At 46.1% G+C, this 22,540-nt stretch overlaps 1 protein-coding gene across 1 annotated transcript in view; it reads right to left on the minus strand.

The window, feature by feature from the left end:
- CFAP61 (cilia and flagella associated protein 61) overlaps positions 1–22,540 on the minus strand; it is a 367,994-nt gene that overhangs the window by 169,077 nt on the left and 176,377 nt on the right. Inside the window, exon 17 of the mRNA XM_053574251.1 lies at positions 22,230–22,364. Coding sequence (XP_053430226.1) covers positions 22,230–22,364 — 135 coding nt within the window. The remainder of the gene's footprint in view (positions 1–22,229; positions 22,365–22,540) is intronic.

The following is a 22,540-nucleotide window of genomic DNA, read 5'->3' on the forward strand; positions in this document are numbered from 1 at the left end:
CGTGGCTCTTGTCATCTCAAGAGAGTCATGGGCATCATGTGCACAATATATGTTGAGTTAAACGCCCCTGACAATGTCTTCAAAAAGATGACAGCATGATTTGGCATCAGAGTAAACACTTACTATATTCCTAGAAAGGCTCAGAAACTGAGCAGCAAAGTCCAAATTTGATATTAGTGAACCAAATATTGGAGGAATGGCTGTAATTCCATATTTTCTTGCAATGCAACAACTGAGAACTTCTCAGGAGCAAATAAAGAGTGATGGATACCCACAAGTAGATGAAGCTGTGTTACATTTTGTTACTGAATCACATGCAGAAAATTTTTTCTCATCACCCAGCAAACAATGTAATTGAAGGGAACATAAATTGCCTCCCCTCTCTGAATAGATGAAAGAAATTTCAAAGCAATAAGACTTATATGACTGATTGATATGCTGTTCAGGACTCTCATTCAGACACTGTGTCACAGTTAAATTGGCCACTTTTTTCCCCTTAATGGTACATAAAATAGAGGTACATCTTATAATTGATGGCATCTTAGATTGGATAAATTAGGTGGTTAATTAACTTGTTTTCAATTGAATGTAACAGCTCAAACAAGTAGCTCATATAATCACTAAAAATATGATTGGCTTTCTGCAATGCACAAGCATTGTCAAGGGAGATCTGCGGTTGGCTTTTCAGAAACACTGAAATTCATTAATCCCCAATTTAGGGCATGTGCACCAAGGTAACGTCAAATGGCTCCATGTCTCTCTTTTCTCACCCTGAGTAGTGTCAAATGTTCAGAAATGTCCTTTGAGTCTCTGCAGCATCCTAATTGAGCCCTGTCTGCTATAAGCCAGCTCGCTGACACTCCAGGTATCAATACGGTGTCAGCTACAAACGGGAGAAATGACTTCTCTGGGGTGAGAAGGCAGGAACACGGTTTCCAGAACCAATTACCTGAGTAGTGTCATTCACTGTCACCATCCTAAAAGCACGCATTACCGCGACATTATATATGTATGTATCTCTTTAAACAACTAATCAATGTAATAGCTACCTAACCAACTGTGGACTTCTGTACACCCAGGAAAGAACCATCTGTACTGGAATAAAATGAGGATGTGGCCTCAAAGGCTTTGGAAACTCTTACATTCAAAAGTGATGGAAGACATTGTTCTTATTAAACGGTGCCCTTCTGAAATGATGGCTTTTCCATACAGGTTGTGAGAACAAAAGCTGTCCTCCACCTATGAAACATGAAGTGCATTCAAAGGAAAACCAAGTAAACAAACTCTGTTCTCTTTGTCTCGCACTTAGAATACTTCTGACACCGCACGTGGTGTGGGGGGTTCCCGTATCAACTGATTCTACAACATCAGCTGGGTGTCCCACGCTGCGTGGGCTCAGTCCCACGGGCTGCTCCCTACACCCCTGGTTCAGTTAATAATTTCAATCCCAGGTTGTCACCTGAGCGTCTGACTCACTGGCTGTAAACTCAAAGTCCACCTCTTCGGGTTCGAAAATTTACTAGAACAGCTCACAGGACTCAGGGAAACGTTTCATTTATTAGATTACCGGCTCATTATAAAAGGGTAGGAGTCAGGAATAGCCAGATGCATGCGGCAGGGTGTGCAGGTGGGGGGAGCGCAGATATGCTGCCCTCCATGTGCCCACCAGCCCGGAAGTTCTCCAAACTCCTTGGGGAGAGTTTTTACGGAGACTTTGTGCTCCACAAAGTCACTGGTTAAATCACTGGCTACTGGTGGTTGACCTCAACCTCCAGCCTCTCCCCCCTCCCTGGAGATTGCAGGAGGACCCGAAAGTTCCAACCCCTGAATCATGTGGTTGGCTTTCCTGGCAAGCATCCCCCCTCCTTTGAGGCTTTCCAAAAATCACCTCATTAACAAAAATCGCCTCATTAACAAAAGTGGCCTCATTAACCAAAATCGCCTCATTAACATGAAATGTTATATACTTGTTATAAATAACGAAAGACACGACTTTCACCTTTATTTGCAGTTGTTGCAGGATGTGGGGTGGAGGTGGGTGCGTGAAAAACAAAGATTGTAACAAACGATGCTTCTATTGCTTTTTTATTGCTTAGGAAATTTACAAGGGGTTCAGGACCTCTGAGCAGGAGCTGGGGATGAAGACTAAATATATATTTCCTAATATACACAATATCACAGCATAGATACATATGCTTAGAATGTAGAATTTGCCCATGACTATCTTGATGATGAAGAAATTCCAAGAAATAATGAAATAATAGGTGATAAATTTGTTCTCTTAACATTTTTGTGAAATGAAAAAAAGCTGCATTATTGGTTGTTTTTCCTCCTTAAAAACAATTAAAAGAAAGATTTATTTGGAGAACGTGTGGAGCAGCATCTGTCTGAGTACTATTTGCTCACAGGAAAAAGGATGTGAGGCCATCGCTCTCTTTCCATCCCATGTTATAAAGAGTGGGCATGTGGCATGTCAAAGATGCATGAAAGTCACTATTTAGCTACAGTTTTAAAATATTTTTGATACCTCCTATTTCAGAAGGAGGCTGGAATCTGCCTTCCCCCGATTCCTATAGAAGCAACTTACAAATATATAGCAAAGAGTTCCTAAGCCAGACTAGGCCACTGAGTCACTTCCTCAACTAGAAAAGCAACTCTGGGAAAAAAAAAAGTTTGGATAAAATCAGTATCCAAAGAACAAAATTTCAGGAAATTGAGTTTCATAGACCAGTTTGGCTTTTACTAGCAATTCATGAACTGGGCAGCATCTAATCTACAAGACAGAAAGGAGCTCTGATGAGCGGGGCAGAGTGCATTTATAGGCAGTAAAAAAAGAGGAATAAAAACTGGAGCAGCAAAATGAGTTTCCCTGTAGAGATGTGAGAAAAATGTTTTTGGCTCAAAGAGATTTGACTATTATTTCTCTTCTGATTTCTCAGAAGGTTGGATCTTACAGTTAAACAATCTGGGCTTTGGTGTGGGGATGTGGAGCTTTAGAATAAGTGATCCCATTTTGGGTCTGCTTTCTTCTTCAACAGTAGCAACAAGGGCATCCAAGTTCTTTGTGGAGAAGGCCATTGGTTGTATGGAGCAATTCTGAGGGTGCTGGGATAACATATGCAGTGTCCTATTGCCTGAAATGCTACCTTCAGAACTTTAGCATAGAGCTTAATTCAACAATCTTAACCAATAGATGCCTGTCAAGCATCCAGCAGGTGCCGAGCAGTGGCCCAAGTGCTGAGGTGTGAGGGGGACATGGCTCCTGCCTCTTAGGAATTCTCAGAGTTGGAGAGTCAGACAAATAAATAAACATATGCCAGTGCCTGTGATATGGGCAGTGTATCGGGAAGCTATTGCTGTGTAACAATCCAATGCAAAATGTGGTGGGCTGCAAGAACAGACATTCATGCTGCCCGGGGTTCTGTGGGTCAGTAGTGTGGGCTGTGCTCGGGTAGGCAGTTTTTCACCCGGAAAGCCAGGGAATCAGCTGAGGCTGGTCTGGGATGGCGGGGAAAGAGACAGCTGATCTGGATTTAGAAGGATCAATAGGCTATTTCCAGGTAGACCAGGGTGAGAACAACGTTCTGGAGCAGAGGCAAAGCCAGGGTAAGGGTTTGGAAAGGTCACACACCCCTGAAGTACAGACCCACCTGTGAATGGATCTGCAGACTGACGTCCTGAGCAGAGCCTTTGACAGGCAGGGGGAGGCTACATGGGCATCCAAGGGCAGCACAGGAAGCAGATGTCAAAGGGGCAAAAGGGTGGAGTAGAGTCATAACAGAGGCTGGAGGAGGGGAAGCTGATGCTCACTGTCTACATTCCAGCACCTCCCAGCAGGCGGTGTTACTTGGTAAATCTCTGGACAGGGAATAAGACGAGAACTTCTATTTCTGCAGAGAATAAACTGTTTGCACAGGTCAGGTAATGGCCATTTGCTCTGCTAGCTGAGGCATCTGGTTCATTTGCTAGGAAAAGGACAGTAGAGGCAGAAAACTCACTTTTCTGAGTTTTAAAAGTGAGTGCTGTTTCACAGATACAACTTTTCAGTCTTGCCGTCTCCCCAAACTTTCTTCAATTCTGCTCCTGGATATTTCAAACACACACTTCCATGTCCTGTAAGGGAGCTGACCTGCATGGCTATTTTGCCTTTCAAGTGTGTGCCTCCCCGCACACGTCCCGTCTGTCGGTGAGGTTCACTGTTTCTGTTACCACCCAGTTGCATCTCCGACTTAGTCTGAAGAAACGAGGCATCTCTTTCATCTCAATGCAAACAATGGTCTGTATTCTCTTCCACATGACTTTAAAATCTTGCACACCAAAAGGCTTGCCGCGCTTTTGTAAAAGCAATGCACAATGATTGTTTTGAAAGAATAAGCCTTTCTGAAAAATTCCTACAGACTACGCCAAGGCTAAAACAAGTTCAAAGGAATTTGGTCAAGTTCAATGGAACAACCTCTTGGTTCAAGTGAAGGACTGGGAAGGGGGAATAAAATAAATCCACCTTCTGTTTAAATTGAAATGAAAAGAGAGCCAAGCAGAAACCTCAACAGGAAGGAAGCTGAAATACAGTAAGGGGCATGGCCATGGCTGAGTACCAGGTAGAGATGTATCTTAATAAAACACACGGGCTGAATTTTAGTCATTCAGGTATTTCACATCAGATCAGGGAAAATACAGGTCTTAGTCTTAACTGCTAATTTTTTTTTTGCAGTTTTTGGCCAGGGCCGGGTTTGAACCCACCACCTCCATGTATGGGGCCAGTGCCCTACTCCTTTGAGCCACAGGTGCCGCCCTGTACTGCTAATTTTTAAGAAATAAAGAGCTCACTGCATGAAAGAAATTGGTACAGAATTTTTCCACTCTTTTCCTTGTCATTCTTTGAATAAATTCCTGATCATCTTGACATCACATTTTTAAAAACACAAATTCCATGCTTTCAATGGAAACTTTTCCAAAATAGTATTTGAAATAGCTGAAGTTATGACACAAACAAACAAATTAACAAACACACAAACAGCAAAAACTGCTGCACTGCATCAGCACAGAAGGCCCTGCCAAGCCTGAAGTCCTGACTGCGGGGCTGCTCAGAGGGTAACACCCACCTGACCACAGCTGTGACATCCAGGGTGTCTGGGATTCCAAACACAGAATCAAACAGGAGTCTTTGGAAGAATTTACCCTTTTGCTCACTCTGTATATGTGCAAAAACAAATCATTTTTTCAGAAAATCCCTAAACTCCCTCTGAGGGGGACGAGCGGACTAAGCAAGCATATTGCACCGTAATTAACACCCGTTCACCACTGACATCATGCTTCAGTGTAAAGATAGGTCACATACTTTTAATTTCTCACACACAAGTCAGTGGTAAACAGTCTCAGCGTCCGTGTTAATGACACCATCTGGCGCCTCCCATAACTGTGTAGCATTCAGCTTCCAAACAAGATGTAATGGCAGTGACACACGAAACCCACTGACATTTACAGTAAGGAAATTTATTATCAGTCATTGGTTTGGTATAAATGTGTTTGCATGACTGCTGGGGCTATAAAATTGTCACCTTTGCCAAGCAAGCAAAGGTGCAATAAATAATGAATTTTAAGCCATGCATGTACTAGGAATCATTAAACATTTATCACACAGGCACAATACCATCTTAAGCAACAGTTACTGCTTGAAAAATTAATGCCACTTTTGAGGGTTAAATGAAAACCATTTAGTCTAAGCTTTCATGACTTTTAATATGTATGGTTCAGTACAGAATACAAGGAGTTTTAGATTTTTATTTTGTAGTTGAGTATTATATATATATATGTGAATAGCTATTTTATAATAATTTTCTCTTGAGGAACAATCACTGTCTGCTCTTTTGTTCAAGACATACTGAAAAAAATACCTGAAATGTTTCTTAAGAAAGAAATCATTGTTAAAACATTTTCAAAACTAGAAATGGCAAAAGAAAGGTTCTTTAGGAATCAAATGGTATTCTTCTCTTTAAAATCCATAATGGATTAGCCAGTTATGGTTGCAATTAAATAATTTTAACTTTGGATTCAGGAAACAAATATAAAATAAAAAAAATCCCTTGAGTAATCTAGCCACCATTGTCCCCAATACTTGTTCTGTTAAAATACTCCCCCCAAAGCATACCAGCCGTTCTCTCCTGTACACTGCTCCTATAAGCATCCATTGCTTTAAGAAAAAAAAAAAATCCCCAGAAATAACAATTCAAAATACAGATACATTGGGGAATGTGACCGGCTTTATGAAGGATTCATCAAAGAATACTGCTGGGTTCAAAGCAACAAAGGGAAACCTAGGCGGGGACTAGTTCTTTATTTGCTTGGACATGGACCATGACATGAAGGTGGAGAAGCCACGGCTTCCCTTGTGTGAGATGAGAGATGCCTCAGAAGCAAAGCTTGGACACAGACCGTGCACTCAGGAGGCTCCGTCATAGGACACCATGATGAGGATGGATCGAGGACGGATCTCTAAAACAGCACAATCTCCACACACAGAATTATCACTCAGCGAGAGCAAATAGAGCCCTGGTGTAAGGGAGTGGTGTTGTTTAAAGAGACATAAAAGTCCCAGGTAGTAGTTAGGACATGACTGAATGAGAGATTTCATTCCTTGGTGAGAACTGTTGCTTAAAAAGCCTCTGCAGCTTTGTGGGCCCTCCTCAGATCATCTCTCTCTCTGAACCCCCCCCCCTCCACTGCCCTGACTGGGAAGCAGGTGCAGCCTCCGGAAGGCGGGGTCCCTGCGGGAGAGGAGGGAAGACACTCACCCCCACACCAGGCGCCGGGCCGTGAGTCCTGCCACCCCCCCCCCGTTCTGAATCAGGGGAAGGAAGGGTTGAGGTTTTACACCTCAGTCTCTCTAGCGACTATCGTCCAAATGGTGGGGCGGCGGTTGCTGCCTCTTTGTTGTGTGTTCTGGGGTTGAAATCCAAGGGTTCATTGAGACCATGCACCTCCAGCAATGGTTTCCTCAGGTGCTGGGGAGAACCTCCATGGAGAAGGTTGTTCCTTTGGAGAACCGAGGTGAAGAATCCACAGAAGAACCTGAGGTGGAGGTGGGGGGGGCGACCCAGGAGTCAAAAGGTCCCTGAGATGGCCCTCCTTGAACACACATGTGGTTCCAAGTCACGGAGGGGCTTAGCACTGTCCTGGTCAGGCGGAGAAGTGGGTGGCCACTCTCACTGTCCCCACTTTGCTGTCCATGGTGTGAGTCCCGTCTACACACCCACATGTCTCCACTACACACAGGAGCTACTCCAAGGACTGACCTCAGTGGGATCACGTGAGCGTTAACTGGGTCTGGCGGGGCTGTGGTATTATTATGAAACAGCATACAGCACTCAAGCCTCGAGGTTAAAACAAAATCACCAAGTGTGGGGATTTTTCTGAAGGAGTTTCTCTATCCACTGTCCTAGGGAAAGCCACTACTGCCCTGTCCTTCCAGCTGTCACTAATTAATTAAAATATTTCCTAGAGTTCTAGCTGCTACATTACATCTTCTGCAAGTGAGTATCGGGGCTCTCCCAGAGGTGCAGAACCAATGAATAACTCCAGGAAGGCCTTGCTCATTTCTTTCAAGGCTGTGCTGCCTGCCGTAATACTTTATGGGATGCTCAATCGCCACCTAAGTGTTTTTTTTGGGGGGTGGGGAGAGAGAGAGATTGCACACACCATGGCAAAAGCAGCTCTCCTGTAGGGTGTGAAAAAAACAGTTAACAATGAAGGGAGAGAGACAAAAGCCATTCAACAGATGCATGTCATTTCTACCCTTCAGCGTGGATCAGTTTTTCTTGTTAATTATATCACCTATTCTTTCCTTATATTGATAATTACATAATTACACGAAACAGATGGGTGACAGAATGCACCCAGATGGTGAGAATGTAAACAGGCTTACAAATTGCTTATTCTTGAGCATATTAAAAAGAATTATTTAATAATACATAGATTTCTATACTCTACACATCTGTCAAGTAGAGCCTTCAAAATGGCAGTTACTTTGTCATTTTTCTTAAATAGATACAATGTCTTCCCCAGGAATTCCTGGGAGGCCAACTGCCATGGAGGTAAAGTATTTCACCTTTTCCAAACATGTAGATACCTGAAATTCAAGCTGTTATCTGAGTCCACGGATTTGCTTCTTTTCCCTTTTTTCAAAAACCGAAATTGTAGTTTCAAGGGAGTTAAAGCCATACTTAGCAGTAGTTATGCTTTGAACAAGCTATGGAAGGTGAAATAGAATGGGATGATTTGTTGTAAGAACAAATTTGAAATGTTTCAATTGCATCCGATGGGCTTCTTGCATGAAATTCTTTTAAAATCATTATGAAAAAAAAGTTAAAAGCACTTGTGTGGGGAAGCGTGTCCATGGGAGGGGCAGGCTCAGGTAGGAGCCTACCCCTGGAGTGGAGTGGCTTCTGGGGGGTCTGAAGGAACAAGTGGCATCAGCTTCTCCTCCTGGTCTGCCCCAGAGGTCAGGGCTCTGCTTACGTGACACTTCTGGGGGGGTCACACCCCCTCGCCCCCACCTCCCTGGGCTTCTCTTCTTGACCACACTTGCTGCAGCCTGACACCTTGCCTGCTGCCTGTCAGCTTCCCCACTAGAATGCCAGCCCCCTGTGGCAGAAATCTGTCCACCTGTACGGCCACACCCCAGAACACAGACCACAAAGCGCTGACCTAGTGAGTGGGCAGCTTGGATCAGGCATCCACCTGCAGGCCCTCCTGTCTGAGAAGCAGGGCGTGGCCAATGCAGGGGACTTCCCTGAGGCAGGTAGGGTAGGGGAAGGCAGTAGGTTCCCTCTGATTTGAAAGGGCACAGGCGTAGTAGTGCGTATCAGAGCTGGGGGACAAAAAGCAACAAGCCTGTAAAAACATTGTTGGGGTGGAGAAGTGGCCTCAGGGAGGGACTAACCTGCCTGGCTTCTGGTGGTGTGGCCTGGCTCCTGGGGAGCCAGGGTGGGTCCAGAACTCCAGAATCAGGCTGTTGTCACCCTGCACACTCAGCTCCCTGGGAAGAGTGTGAGCAGCACGTCTCCAGAGCCATATTTGGGTGGTGATTGTGTGTTCTTTGAGTGTGGGTATGGGGGTAGTCATAAAAAGTATTCAACGACTCAGGGGGCTGGAGCTCCTTTTGGGACGTGGGCCCTGCAGGCTGTCTCTTCCGCCTACCCATGTGGGTGAGGATAGCAGGGAGCTCTTAGAAGGCAGCCACCAGCCCCAGTCCCATCACAGAGCAGCCCAAGACCCAGCGTGTGGGGATCGATGCTGTCTGATAAACAAATTAAAACACTTGTCTATGGTACAGAATTCTGTGGGACACTATTGGACCAGCTTTGGGGCCTGCTCAGTTGCAGTTGTGACAGATCATACTTGGTTTCATTTTTAAAATCAATTACTAACTTCAGTTCCCTGGGAGCCCCGTCCTGAGGGTAGGTGAGCCGTGGGGGAAGTGGGGGTGTCTGCTCCGGTGAGTGAAGCTGCCCTCCAGTGCCCACAAAGTGCCGCCTGAGACCCTCTCCCCAGAAGCAGAGTTCCTTTAGCTTAAATACATAAACTACCATAAACCCTACAATTACAGTGACTACCATGGTGGTGTTTTCAATGCACTGAACTATATGAAAAAAACAAAACGCACAAAACCTGGACGTGACCGAGTGGCAGGACAGGCAGGGTGCTGGCATGGCGTGGAATTCACGCTCATGACCAGGGGTTCCAGCCGAGCGGTGGCTCCCGCCTCCCTGCCGGGGCTGCGTCATGTGTGATGTCGCAAAGGAGCAGCAATAAAAATCCTTTATGACTCACAGGCTATTTTCATGCCTTATTTATTCCATTTTCCCCCTGTTTTTAAGTCATCTTTTTGTTTTCTTCCTGCTTATTAAATTGGTTACTATGGAGATGATGACATCAGCGACCCTGATTGAGCTCAGTGGTCTTGAGGGGACATTCACCGTAAGCTTGTGATACGTGGGGACGCATAGTGCATCAATCCCAGAGAAGGTGGCAGCTTGGGGACTGAGGACTGCGACCTTGCGCTGATTCTCTAACCGGAGGACTCTCCAGTGGAGGGCAAACTGCTCCCTCAGACTGTGGTCCCTCGGTCAAGCGCACAGGGGCAGCCCAGGGCAGAAGCACCTGCCTTCAGACAAGGCCGTACTGTAGCTGCCAAGGCTCATTTAACACTCTGCCTCCGACAGACTCTAGATTGGTGAATGTGTAAATGACGACCATAAACAGACTCCGGCCGCTTTCTGAAGATAACTAAATTGTGGACTTAATCCACCTGAGCTCAGTTGGAACATAAATCCTCTCTAGGTTCTGGGTCGCTTTTCCTGATCTCTCACAACTTCTGAGAAAGTTTTTTTTTTCCCCCAAGATAATGTGAGGGTGCAAACAACTAGGTTACAATGTTTGCATTTATAGAGTCCCTCTTGAATCTGCATCCCACACCCAGGAGGTATGCCGTACACCCCGACATGGTGCCCATTAAGCTCCAGCAGACCAATCACCTCCCCTTGTCCTTCCCCCCCAACTTGAACTGGGTTTTTCTTTTGTATGGGCGTGTATTAGATCATCTACTGGCTTCACATTAGTATTGAGTATGTTTGATCTTTGCTTTTCCAGTCTTATGATACTTTATTAAGAACGTGTTCCACCTCCGTCCAGGTTAATACATAGATGTAAAGTCTCCATCTTTTTATGGCTGAATAGTATTCCATATACATATATATATACCACAGTTTGTTAATCCATACCTAGGTTGGTAAGCATTTAGGTTGTTTCTACATCTTAATTGAGCTTTGATAAACAATCGAGTGTAAATGTCCAAGAAAGTTTTTTTTTAAATTGGAATTTAGCTGGGCACAGAGGCTCACGCCTGTAATCCCAGCACTCTGGGAGGCTGAGGCAGGTGGATTGCCTGAACTCACAGGTTCGAGACCAGCCTGAGCAGGAGCGAGATCCCATCGCAAAAAACAGCCAGGCATTGAGCTGAGGCAAGAGAATCACTTGAGCTCAGGAGTTGGAGGTTGCTGTAGGCTTTGACACCATGGCACTCTACTGAGAGTGACAAAATGAGACCTCAAAAAAAAAAAAAACACACTCAAATAAAACCGGAATTTATTAATAGAATATGACCCACAAAGTTTTAATGAAAAGATCTAGAAGCTAGACTTAAGACACTATACTTTATGATCCATGCATCTGTTGATGTCGAATCTCTTTGTAACAAAGAGAGTCGCACTCTTATAATTCTTTCAGAGGCCGGAGGGAGCCACCCAGCCCACAGGTGCCTCCTTGGTCTGCAGTCCAGTGTATTGCTGCTGCCACTGCAGTGGGGTGCCACCTTTACGTTAGCAGATGGATTTTATTCCCACCAAGTCCTTGTTCACCCACAGTCCTTCCTGATGCTTCAGGCAGCACCCTGGGGACACTGGGCTTTTGGACAGACATATCCCAGGAGTACAAATGGGACAGTTCTGTGATTTTTCATTTCAAGGCAGGTAATGGTTTCAAGAAGATTTGGGGATCTCAAAAGCCTGTCTGCTGTGCATCAAAAGTCAGAGTTGATGTCTCACATGACAGAATTCAGAACACACGTCAACAGCACAGCCTGTTGTTCAAACACCAAGGGAAAGACAGAAATGCAACACAGCCCTCCCCTTCCCTCTGGCTAAGGTCAGAAAAGTGTGAGTCTGAAGGAAGCTGTGCCCCAGGAGGATGCCTCTGCCACAGTGTTCTGAGGACAGCCCAGGGCGATGATGGAGGGAGAGTCCAGAGCAAGGAGGGGAGGGGCAGGTCACACAGCCTCCAGGCAGTAAACTCGGCAGGATTTCTGAGGACAAACGCCAACATCCCTGCCCCCAAGATGCCAAGATGCTGCAGGTCCAAGACCTCCGGAGAGCTCACATGTTTTCCCTATGCCTCCAAAATAAAATAAGAGGGAAATTTCCCACATGCACTCAGTGTCAACATGAAATGGTTAAATTTACCTGGAACTGATGGAGGTTACTTTTACTCCCATCAGGTGGAATGACCGTTCAAAGCTGTGACTCAGTTGAGTTAGAGAAAAACAAAAGCCTTATCATTTTCCACACCTGATTATCTGTCTTAAACATGTTTGTTGATAAAAAAGAGGCTTCTCTGTACTCTGGAGTATGTTACTTAGATAAAACAACATATTGCCAAGAGAAAATGGAAAAGTCTGGAATCGTAAGTTTTTATTTCCAAATTCTATAGCTTTATGCTGTTTGATTTAAAAGATAATAGCTACACGTTTGACCTGGCAGCACTATTTCTAGGATTTAGTTCTAAAGAAATAATCATAAATGTACTAAAAATGATAAAGGTGAATGTGGTAGTGTTGTCTAGGAGGAAGATTTGGATAAGAATCTAAATGGCCAACAAGAGGGACCTGGCGACACACCACAAGGGTGACTCACAGGCGCTGCGCCTGGGACCCCAACTCAGCAGCCGTGTGGCCTCGGGCAAGCTAACCTCAAGCGAGACAACTGCCTCATGGAGACAGGGGCTGCTGCAATCCAAAGGAGCAAAAACGTCTGTAGGTGGGCAAGCACAGGTTAAAAGACTTTTAAACCCCTAATTTCCAGTGAAGACATAAAAGGCTTAGAAGAATGGATAGAAGATTCGCTGGAGACTTCCCCAGGGAGCCCTGTGGATGTGCTCTCAGCCCCTTGCACCCCACCCTAAGAGGAGTGAGGGTGCCTGATGATTGTCTCAAGTTGCAATGATGGTCGGTAGCTCCCCCAGAGCTTCCCGAATCCCCTCCATTAGTGGACACAGTCAATGAGTATGTGACCCCCATCTGAGGAATCTAAAGGGTACAGTGGGCACCCCAGCTGCAGCTGGGAGAGCTGAAGGACAGTGGCCAGCCCTGGCAGGGTCTGCTGACCCTCAGAGGAGGACCTGTTACGTAGGCCCCTCCTACAGGGCCACTTTGGGGGGCAAATCAGACTCAAGTGTCAAACTGCGTGGCTTGCAATATGGGAATGTTGGGTACAGTCCCGGCCCTGAAGAAACTGCAAACACCTGGGATCAATGATTGTCTTGTGACAAAAGTGACAGTAGTGGCTGCATTCAGACTTGCCTGTCTCCCAAATGTTTCTCCCCATCGTGCCCCCAATTTCAGAAGGACTCGAAATACAGAAGAATCTAACAGGCTATAAACAAAAGAAGGCCCGACCTACGAATCAGCTGTATCCATGCTAAGAAAGAGGAAGGCGCAGGGCCTGGGGAGAGAGAAGAGACCCCCTCCCCTCCCCAGCCGTGGGTCCCACATGCTGCCGGCTTTGAGTTTCCGCAGAGGGACAGGGAATCTAACCTTTGGATGGAAACTGAGTTTTGTTGATTATATCAAATGAAATTGGACATTTTATGGGATCGAGATCACGTATCATGATTTGAAGTGACCCGCACACTTTAATTAACTGGAGTTGACTGGAAAAGCCCCAGGACTTGCCCACTTTGCACATGGGTGCAGAGAAAACCCAGCCACAGTGTATTTGCAGGGTGATGGGCGGCAGGAACTGAGCGGCTTCGTGCCTACTCCCACACATCCTCCTGGCACTGTCAAAGCTCTCCTCCTAGCCTCCGTTTCCCCTACTGCAGAATGGAGAAGGCGCCATCATACTCAGCAGGAATGAAACAAGATGACCTGTGATAGCCTGCGGCGCAGGGCAGGCACAGAGCAAGCTCGCTGGGCACGAGTGCCTGCTGGCCAGAAAACTGCAGGGCCGTTAAAAACACACTTTGGGACACCTAGAAACACGGAAATTGGTTTGTGACATCTGCAGTGAGGGGCATATTTCAAAGCACATGTGCATATGACCCCATATTTAATTGTACATACATGTTTCCCCCCCATCTCCCCACTCCCCCCAGAAAATAACCTAGCGGTAAAAACATCAAAACATTAATGAGGGTTATCTACAGATAGGATTGCAAGCTTGGTTGATTTTGCTCTTTCTATGTTTTTTTTCCCTAAAATTTCTGCCATAAATGCACACTGCTAGCCAGCATCTGCCGCTCTAATTGTCTTCCCAGTTACTTTAAAATACACAAAGCCTGGCCTAGGTGCCTCCATCCCTCTCCTTCCCAAAGGCGGATTCTGCAGAAGCCACTTAGCTGTGAAGGCCAGTTCCAGCCCCGAGGCAGATCTGCAGGGGCAGCTGGGCCAGGGCTCTGCAGGGCCCGGGCTCCCCGGGTGCCTCTGCACCTCCTAGCGTCAGCAGATCAGCCTCCCCGGGTTCCTCCCTTTTCTGATGGGAGCCATGGTGCCTCTTTTAAAGAACAATGACGTTACTAAGGTGGGGACTGAACAAAGGAGACACCTGTGGCTTAACAAGACCAGAGAGTCCTCCATTTCACTCCTGTTTTTGGACAGGGATATTCTGTGCAGCCTGAGCCCTCCCAAATGTCCATGCTGGACCACAAGAGGCTGCTGCCTCAAAAAGGGTGAATGAAGCGGAGAAAATAAGAGCAGGAGAGATTTTATTTTAGAAAAAAAAAATCTTCTTTCAAAGGAACTGGGGCTTTTATTAGTGGCGTAATCTCACAACAGAGCCTCACACAAGCTTGTGAGATTAAGTAGGCTAATCTCACACTTGTGAGATTAAGCACACACGGTGGTTAAGTAGGCTGCCGCCCAACCTCCTGAAGAGCACCAGCCCTTACGGCTCACCAGCCAGACTGAAAGAATGCAACACGGTGCAGCCGTTGGAAAAGGGTTTGGGAGTTCCTCAAAATATCACACACGGAGTCGTCATATACCCGAGCAACTCCCCCTCAGTACACACACCCAAGAGAAATGAAGATACACGCATACCAAAGCCTGCAGCGAATCTTCACAGCTACTGTACGAAGCCAAACAGTGGGAAGAACTCAAATGTCCATCCACAGCTGAATAGAAAAATAAAATGTAGCATTACTCATACGACAGGGTGCTCAGCAATGAAGAATGAAGGGCAGCCAGGTGCTACCACATGGACGAACCAGCCCCAGATGCCACACCTCGTGGGACCCACGTGTAGGAAGGGCCCGGAGCAGGCAGGCTCACCGAGGTGGAAAGCAGATTAGTAGCTGCCTCAGGATGGGGGAGGAGGGAGTGGGCCAGTGGGCACAGGCTTCTCTTTTGGATGACAAACATTCTAAAATGAGACAGTGGTGATGGCTGCAGAACTCTGTGAACAATATAAATGGGTGGATTGTAGGGTGATATGATTTATATCACAAGGAAGTCACTGAAGTTGGGGTGTGGGGAGAGACTGTCCTACAAGATCTGTTCTAGAAGGCGAGGATCAGATGTAGGATTGACTTGTAACAATAGTGTGATGTCCAGATGCTCCTTTACCCAGTTCCTTCTTTCATCACACCGTGGAGGCCTCACTGTGCTGTCACCTATCACAACCCAATTTCTCCAGGATTTGTTGATGGAGTCACTAACTCACATCCTGCCCATCCCCTCCCACCAAAAAATCTTCAGTCACTCATCTGAGAGCAGTGACTTGAGCACTTTCTAAGGACACGGTGAAGCCACGTACCACATGGACTGAAATTTATAAGGTGACCTATGTATGGGGTCACAGTATTTTTCCTCCTTTCCCTGCAGCCACCACATGATTCTAAAAGGTTTGTAACAACAAACTGATTTAACACACAGAGAGAGAGAGAGAGAGAGAGAGAGAGAGAGAGGACTACAGACAGCCCGGGTCAGCTGGTGTCCCACAACTGACCATGGCACATTAACCTGGACCCTTATATTTGCTCCTTCCCAGCTGAGCCCAGATAGGGTCAGGCTGTTACCAGACCAAACCCAAGAGCAGATGACTCAGCCAAGAGGAAGATTCAGACTGCACTGGGGGAAGCCGCCTCCATATGGGTCGGGCTTTAGGTTAAGAACCTGCTGCCAATGATCTGGGAGGTTCAAAAGATCTGTGTCAAGCCAGCTTCCTTCTCTGTGGGTGGGTTTCCTTAGAATGAGTCTTGGTACAAGTACTTTAGGCCTTTAGGGAAGAAAGTTCATATATGGTTCAAGGCAAAAGGTAGGAGTTTGGGCAGCCAACTGCTTGAGTTTAAAGTTCTGTCAATTAATTTGCCTCTGGACAAGTCATTTTCCTGCCCTCCTGAAAGCTAGTTTTCTTCAGGTACACTGAGAATGGTAATCACGATAACTATTTACAAGTGCTGATGTGAGGATTAAATGATATAATCCCTGGGAAGCCTTTAGCAAGAGCTCAGGGTGTGTTGGTCACCACAGTGGTAGTGTTTGTTATTTTTATTACTTTGTAACCTTCCTAAGAGGGAGAAATTACGATAATAATGAGAATAAATTGCTGGTTGATAAATCATTCTGATGTATACTATGTACAACATAATATATTAAGCTAGTGTTCAGAGAAAAGTGTTCATAAGAAAACAATGACCAGAGAACTTGTATGGTCTGAATTTAAGAAGGAATCCATAAAGGAATCTAAATAAATTATTCTAAGAATCTCAGAGAAAAGGGCTCATCTCAGTAGAAGGAAAAGCATTTGCCAAGGTAGCATTAACACGAGTTGAGAAGAGGCTTGAGAAAGTAAACTTGACTCATGGTGGTGATTTAAAGTGAGTAAATTTCATTTCAAGAAAATATTTCTCCCATAGTCACATTGATTATGATCAGGAAAAATATGGATTTATGTTTCAGGAAACTTCTACCAAAGAGATGCCAAAGAGTTGATTTTTAAAAACACACCTACCACACACCCCACACACCACAACCTCAACTGCTACCAAGTCTCACCACCAGCAGTGAGAGTTACCAAGTTTAGAAAGGGGCTGGGAAACGGTTAAGCAGGGGAAAATCTAGCAGGTGCTGGGGGAATAATGCAATTTCCCAGCGCAGCAGATGCACAAGTGAAACAGTATCCATAACAGTCCATCAGATGGTGATTAGAGCTGGACTGGGGAGGAACAGCAGCCATGAAAAGGGGCGATTCAAAGGGTAACTGAGCGCCAGGGAGTGGTATCTTCCCGAGAGCTCACATCCCAGGAAAAAGCAGGGCATCACTGAGCTCTGACAGGGAGGGGTTAAAGAAACCATCATTTTTCTTTGTAGGAGGACAAAGGGGAAATGCGGAGAAATCAAATGCATAAATACAAATGGCGGCCTCCAAAGAATTCGTTAGTGAAGATCTAAGCAGCGCATTGCTAATAATCAGACAAAAAGAAGAAATCAGGCATTGATCACTCTAAAAGTGTGATTTCTCAGGAAAGAGGAAGGGTGGATGTAGTCCCAAAAAACACTGGATGGAAGTGTTCACACTGTAAATCTCTGGACATTACAAGCCCAAATGAAGAAGTGAGAGACTGAAATGACGGGGGCGTCTACTGGTAGGGAAGCAAGGGTAGCGGCTGTTTATGTTCAAAGAAGATTTCATGTTGTTTAATGTGACAAACAATAGTATTTAAACTCCCTCTCTTGAATATGAAGCAGGGCTGGGAATACAAACACATTCCCACCCAGGCATTCTGCAGAAATAAGTCTAATCCCAGTGTGGCTGTTTCTCCAGCGACTGGGCTGGTGCCACCGGGAGGCCAGTGCAAGCCCCCTCCCACCCCTGGTTAGTATTGAAACACCACTGGGAGCTTCCTGAAGGCAGGGTAAGTCACAGGCATCCCCGAGTCCCTGTGAGAGCCAGGAAGGAAAGGATAGGCTGGCACACAGAGCCACCCCCAAGGTAAGTACAGGGCAACTTGATCCACAGTCTTTACTTCATATGACCACTCAGTTAATCCAGCCACATTTTGTGCTTCCCAGATCACAGTTCTCAGGCAAGTGGGCCATGATGATTCATTTAATAAAAAACTTCCATCAGAATAACTCTCAGAATGTAAACACACAGGTCTAAATGCCTCATTCAAGTTAAGAAAAGAATCTTCCAGGTCCATTACAAGAAGAATGAGCTTGGTCAGGAAAATGTCCTCTCTCTTATCCATAACTTATACTGGTTGACCTTGGAGATATTAAGAATTTTGGGGGCTGGCTCGGTGCCCATAGCACAGTGGTTACAGTACCAGCCACATACACTGAAGTTGGCAGGTTCAAACCTGGCCCAAGCCAGCTAAACAACAATGACACCTGCAACAACGATAACAACAAAATAGCTGGGCATTGTGGCAGGTTCCTGTAGTCCTAGCTACTTGGGCGGCTGAGGCAAAAGAAATCGCTTAAGCCCAAGAGTTTGAGGTTGCTGTGAGCTGAGACGCCACAGTACTCTACCGAGGGTGACATAGTAAAACTCTGTCTCAGAAAATGAATGAATGAATTAATTTAATTTAATAAAGACTCTTTGGGGCCCTAGCACTCTGGGAGGCTGAGGCTGGTGGATCGCCTTAGCTCATGTTTTAGAGACCAGCCTGAGCCACAATAAGACCTCATCTCTAAAAACAGCTGGGTTCTGTGGTTGGCACCTGTAGTCCCGTCTACTTGGGAGGCTGTGACAGGAGGATCCCTGGAGCCCAAGAGTTTGAGGTTGCTGTGAGCTGTGATGTCACAGCACTCTATGGAGGGTGACAAAGTGAGACCGTCTCAAAAAAAAAAAAAAAAAAAGACAAAAAAGAATCTTTGGGGTCGACTTCTGCAGTGTGTGATGAAAATCACTTATGTTTTCTAGGTCCTTTCTTATGCCCGGCTGTCAATGAATAGAAACAGTAGGGGAGGTGCTGTGGCAGCGACAGCTATCACCCGACCCAGGCAGAGACTGGGCCTCAGGGTGGGGAGGGAGGCGCATTGCCCTGCCATGCAGTGATGAATTTCAATCACTGCTCCCTGTGCCAGATTCAAATTGGCAACCCACTGAGATGAAACACTTTCTATCCCATTACTCATGCCTGGAGTGATCAGCTCCCTTGAAGATTGGCTTCCTAGGTGAGAGCTAGGGACTGGATGGTCACTCAAACATGCTTAAAATAGGATAAAAGGTGTGAGGGGTGAGTGGCCAGCAGGAGAAATGATATGGACATGGTGGGGGAACTCAAGCTCCACGCACTGGTGGGTGGGGTGTCAGGGGCCTAGGGAGACAGGAAACCTACAGGGGAAAGAGGCATTCAGTTAGTGATGGCCCCCGCTCACACGGTTCAACTGCTCAGAGGCTATCGCTATAGTGGAAATAGTAAGAAAACACTGTTTTGAGGACTATGTAGAAATTCCTCCTAAAATATTTCTACTTGGCTCAACTTGTATCAGATAATCACTCTAAAACATTAAAGCCATCTAAATGTTAAAAAGAGAAAATAACTTAAAATAATACGATTTAGCATTTTAACTACTGAAACATCCAGGTTCACTCCATGTAGGTTATGGTCTCGATAAATAATTCTTTGATGGAACTTTTAAGACTTCCATAATGTTTACTAGGCTTGTCTACTACATGCAAATCTTTGTAGGACTGAGGACAAGGAATAGCAGTAAAAGTGCTTCTTAAAAAGTAAAAAATCAGTGGCACCCGTGGCTCAAAGGAGTAGGGTGCCGGCCCCATATGCCAGAGGTGGCGGGTTCAAACCCAGCCCCGTCCAAAAACTGCAAAAAAAAAAAAAATTAAAAATCTTTAATAAAATAAACAGGCCAGCACAGTGTAGCAGGGCGAGCATCTGCGTTGTCATTCTCCCAGGCCCTCACTAACTGGTTGTCTTCCTCTGTTTAAACAATCCATCTCTGCTGTGTCCCTATGTCTTGAAATACGCCATGGCTTAAGGGAGGGGGCACAGCACACAGAGGTGACCTCGGAAAAGACTATTAAATGTAAACAGTGACTTCAAATCATTCTAACCTGGAAAGTTGTGATAGGAACGTTTTAAATAAAACAAAATGCTTTCTCCATCTTTCTCCCTACCTGGAGCTCCAGCTCACCTCAAAGTTGCCCAATTCTGGAAATCACAAGAGAAGGTGGGAAAGGGGGGAAGAAGGTCCCCGGTGCTCAGAAAAACACTGCTCTTGATATGCAGGTGATAGCTCTGTGCTCCTGCCCAGCTTCAGCCCTGCCACACATGCCACAAGAGGATGGCCGAGAGCACCGGAGCCCTGGGTCCCCTTCCATGTATAAAGGCTTCTCTTGGCACAGTCCTTTGGGCATCCACAGTGGAGGGTGTTTCAGCCCTGGGTGCAGAAGGACATCTGTCACCCTTACCTGAGCCGTGTGCCGGGGGCGGCTGTGCACTTGTGGTTCCCAGCCCCTCCCTGCTTGTCATGGGCTACACTGTGCCCGACTCTGACATCAGGGATGGACATAGTACAAGGTCAGTCTCTCTGACCCCAGGGCACTATCTTTGCCCCAAATTTACAGGTTCTCATTCCAAAGAAGTCCTTTCCCAGCATCTCCAGGTACAAACAGACCCCTTGGTGGCCCATCCCGGAGGTTCTCCAGGTGGGCTCAGGTGCATCTCTCCAGTGCCATGTATGGACCCTGCTTAAGAATATGACTGTGACTTACAGATGAAATGACATGTGTCTGAGGTTTGCATTAAATGATGAAGGAGGAAGGGGAAGTGGGTGGAGGTGCAGAAGATTAAAAATTGATCAGGACTTGAATCGTTGCGGCTGGGCGCTGAGTACATGGGCGTCTCAGTGCTACTCAAGGTGTGGTCTGGGGCAGGTGCCCATGTGTGAACCGTTTCTGGTCTATGAAGACGTAAGTACAGGAGCTGAGAGACACATTCAGAAGATTTTACAGCAATTTGACAGAGTAATTCTGCATCTGCTAAATCTAATAATAAAATAATTAGACTTGAAGTTTTTTCTGTCTTTGCTTTTTAATCTCATTTTTTCCAGGAATTCACTATTTATAAAACTATCAGTCTGTGATGAATTGTACATTAAAAAAAAAAAAAAAGACAGCAAGAACCACTGAGCTGGAACAGCCTGGCTTGGGGTAGTTTTCCCTGCCTTTGTACAAGCTCGAAATTTTCCATAACACAGAGGTACAGGGAAAAAGAATTGCTGTTTGTGTTCAGTCTCTAGTCAAATATGAATTTACGATTTATCAGAAAATCATTTTTTAAAATTTTATAAATATAAAGATAAATGTAGTACTTGAAGTGGCCTCTGTTAATGTGTGTTTGGGATCTGGGCTGTGGGGTGGGGTGGGGACAGTGCAGGGGTGCTAGGCTGGTGGGTGAGGCGGGGCTGGGGCAGTGCAGGGGTGCTGGGCTGGGGCTGGGGTAGTACAGGGATGCTGGGCTGTGGGTGGGGTGGGGTGAGGCGGGGACAGTGCAGGGGTGCTGGGCTGGTGGGTGAGGTGGGGCTGGGGCAGTGCAGGGGTGCTGGGCTGGGGCTGGGGTAGTGCAGGGATGCTGGGCTGGGGGTCGGGTGGGGTGGGGGCAGTGCAGGGGTGCTGGGCTGGGGGTGGGGCCGAGGCATTGCAGGGGTGCTGGGCTGGCCCAAGGTGTTCACTTGAGCACTGTCTCCAGTTCTGATGAGCAACTCCTTTGCTAAATGTTTGGAGAGTTTAAAATTACACTTTCCTTTTTTCTCTCTCACCAAGGACATGTTAGCCCACTGAGGGATTTTTAAAAATTAAGTGGAAGTATACACAAATATTATAAGCCCACGTGTCAGTCAATATGACAAAATCATGTTTTCCAGTTAAGTTACTGAAAATGGCTGTGAGTGTGCAGACAGGGATATTTCCATTTAAAGTAAAATCTAGGTTCTATTTCAGTCCCTGTTGTTCTGGCAATAAGAGTGTCCCAAGGCCATTCATTTTTAAGTCAGAAATTCCTGCTGCCCCAGGCCAGGAGTATGTTCCTGTTAATCATCCTGATTTCCCTGGAACCAAACAGCTAGCTCTGTTTCTGCTGCCAGCTTTGTCCTGATAGCCAATGACCACTTAATGCCTTGAAAGTAAAACACGGATTGAAAGGGAAAGAAAGCAAAATATGCTGGGAGGGTGACTCCAGGCCATTTGTCTGGGGACACAGCGGGGGTGGGGGCCTCCTGGTGGTGACCCTCTGCAGGATCAAGTGGCTACTGTCTTAGGCTTGAGGGAACTGGCTGCAGGGAGCCCTCGCAGGGTGCTGCCTGTAAGGGTATGAGCACCAGGTTCCCTGTAATTAAGAAGCAGCCTGCTCCCGCAAAGACGGTGCAGCCGCCCCATCTGCCAGGCCTGCGGGAGCTGGCACCGCGCCTCCCTGCCTGCCGCCCTGCTACGCACCAGATCCTTGGAGACCTCCTTTGATGGAGCGTTTATGCCAAGCTTTTCCAGAGGATAGACAATCTGTCGTCGTGGTCGCACGGGAACCAAATAATGAAGGGCAGATGTCAGCGAGTGGGCGTAGGGGTTCTGGAACTGAAAGACAGCAATCTCTATTTCAGGGCAGAGAACGTCAGAGGAGCGCAGCACAGATGTCTGTGTGCAGCTTTACAAATACAAAACTCTTAACTCAGCCAAGTCAGAGAGGAAAAAAAAATCAGCAAATAAACAAACATACTCTCCGAGCAGAGGAATGAATTGTAGATAATGCC

Source organism: Nycticebus coucang, chromosome 21, assembly GCF_027406575.1.
Source record: "Nycticebus coucang isolate mNycCou1 chromosome 21, mNycCou1.pri, whole genome shotgun sequence".
Classification (NCBI taxonomy): Eukaryota; Metazoa; Chordata; class Mammalia; order Primates; family Lorisidae; genus Nycticebus; species Nycticebus coucang.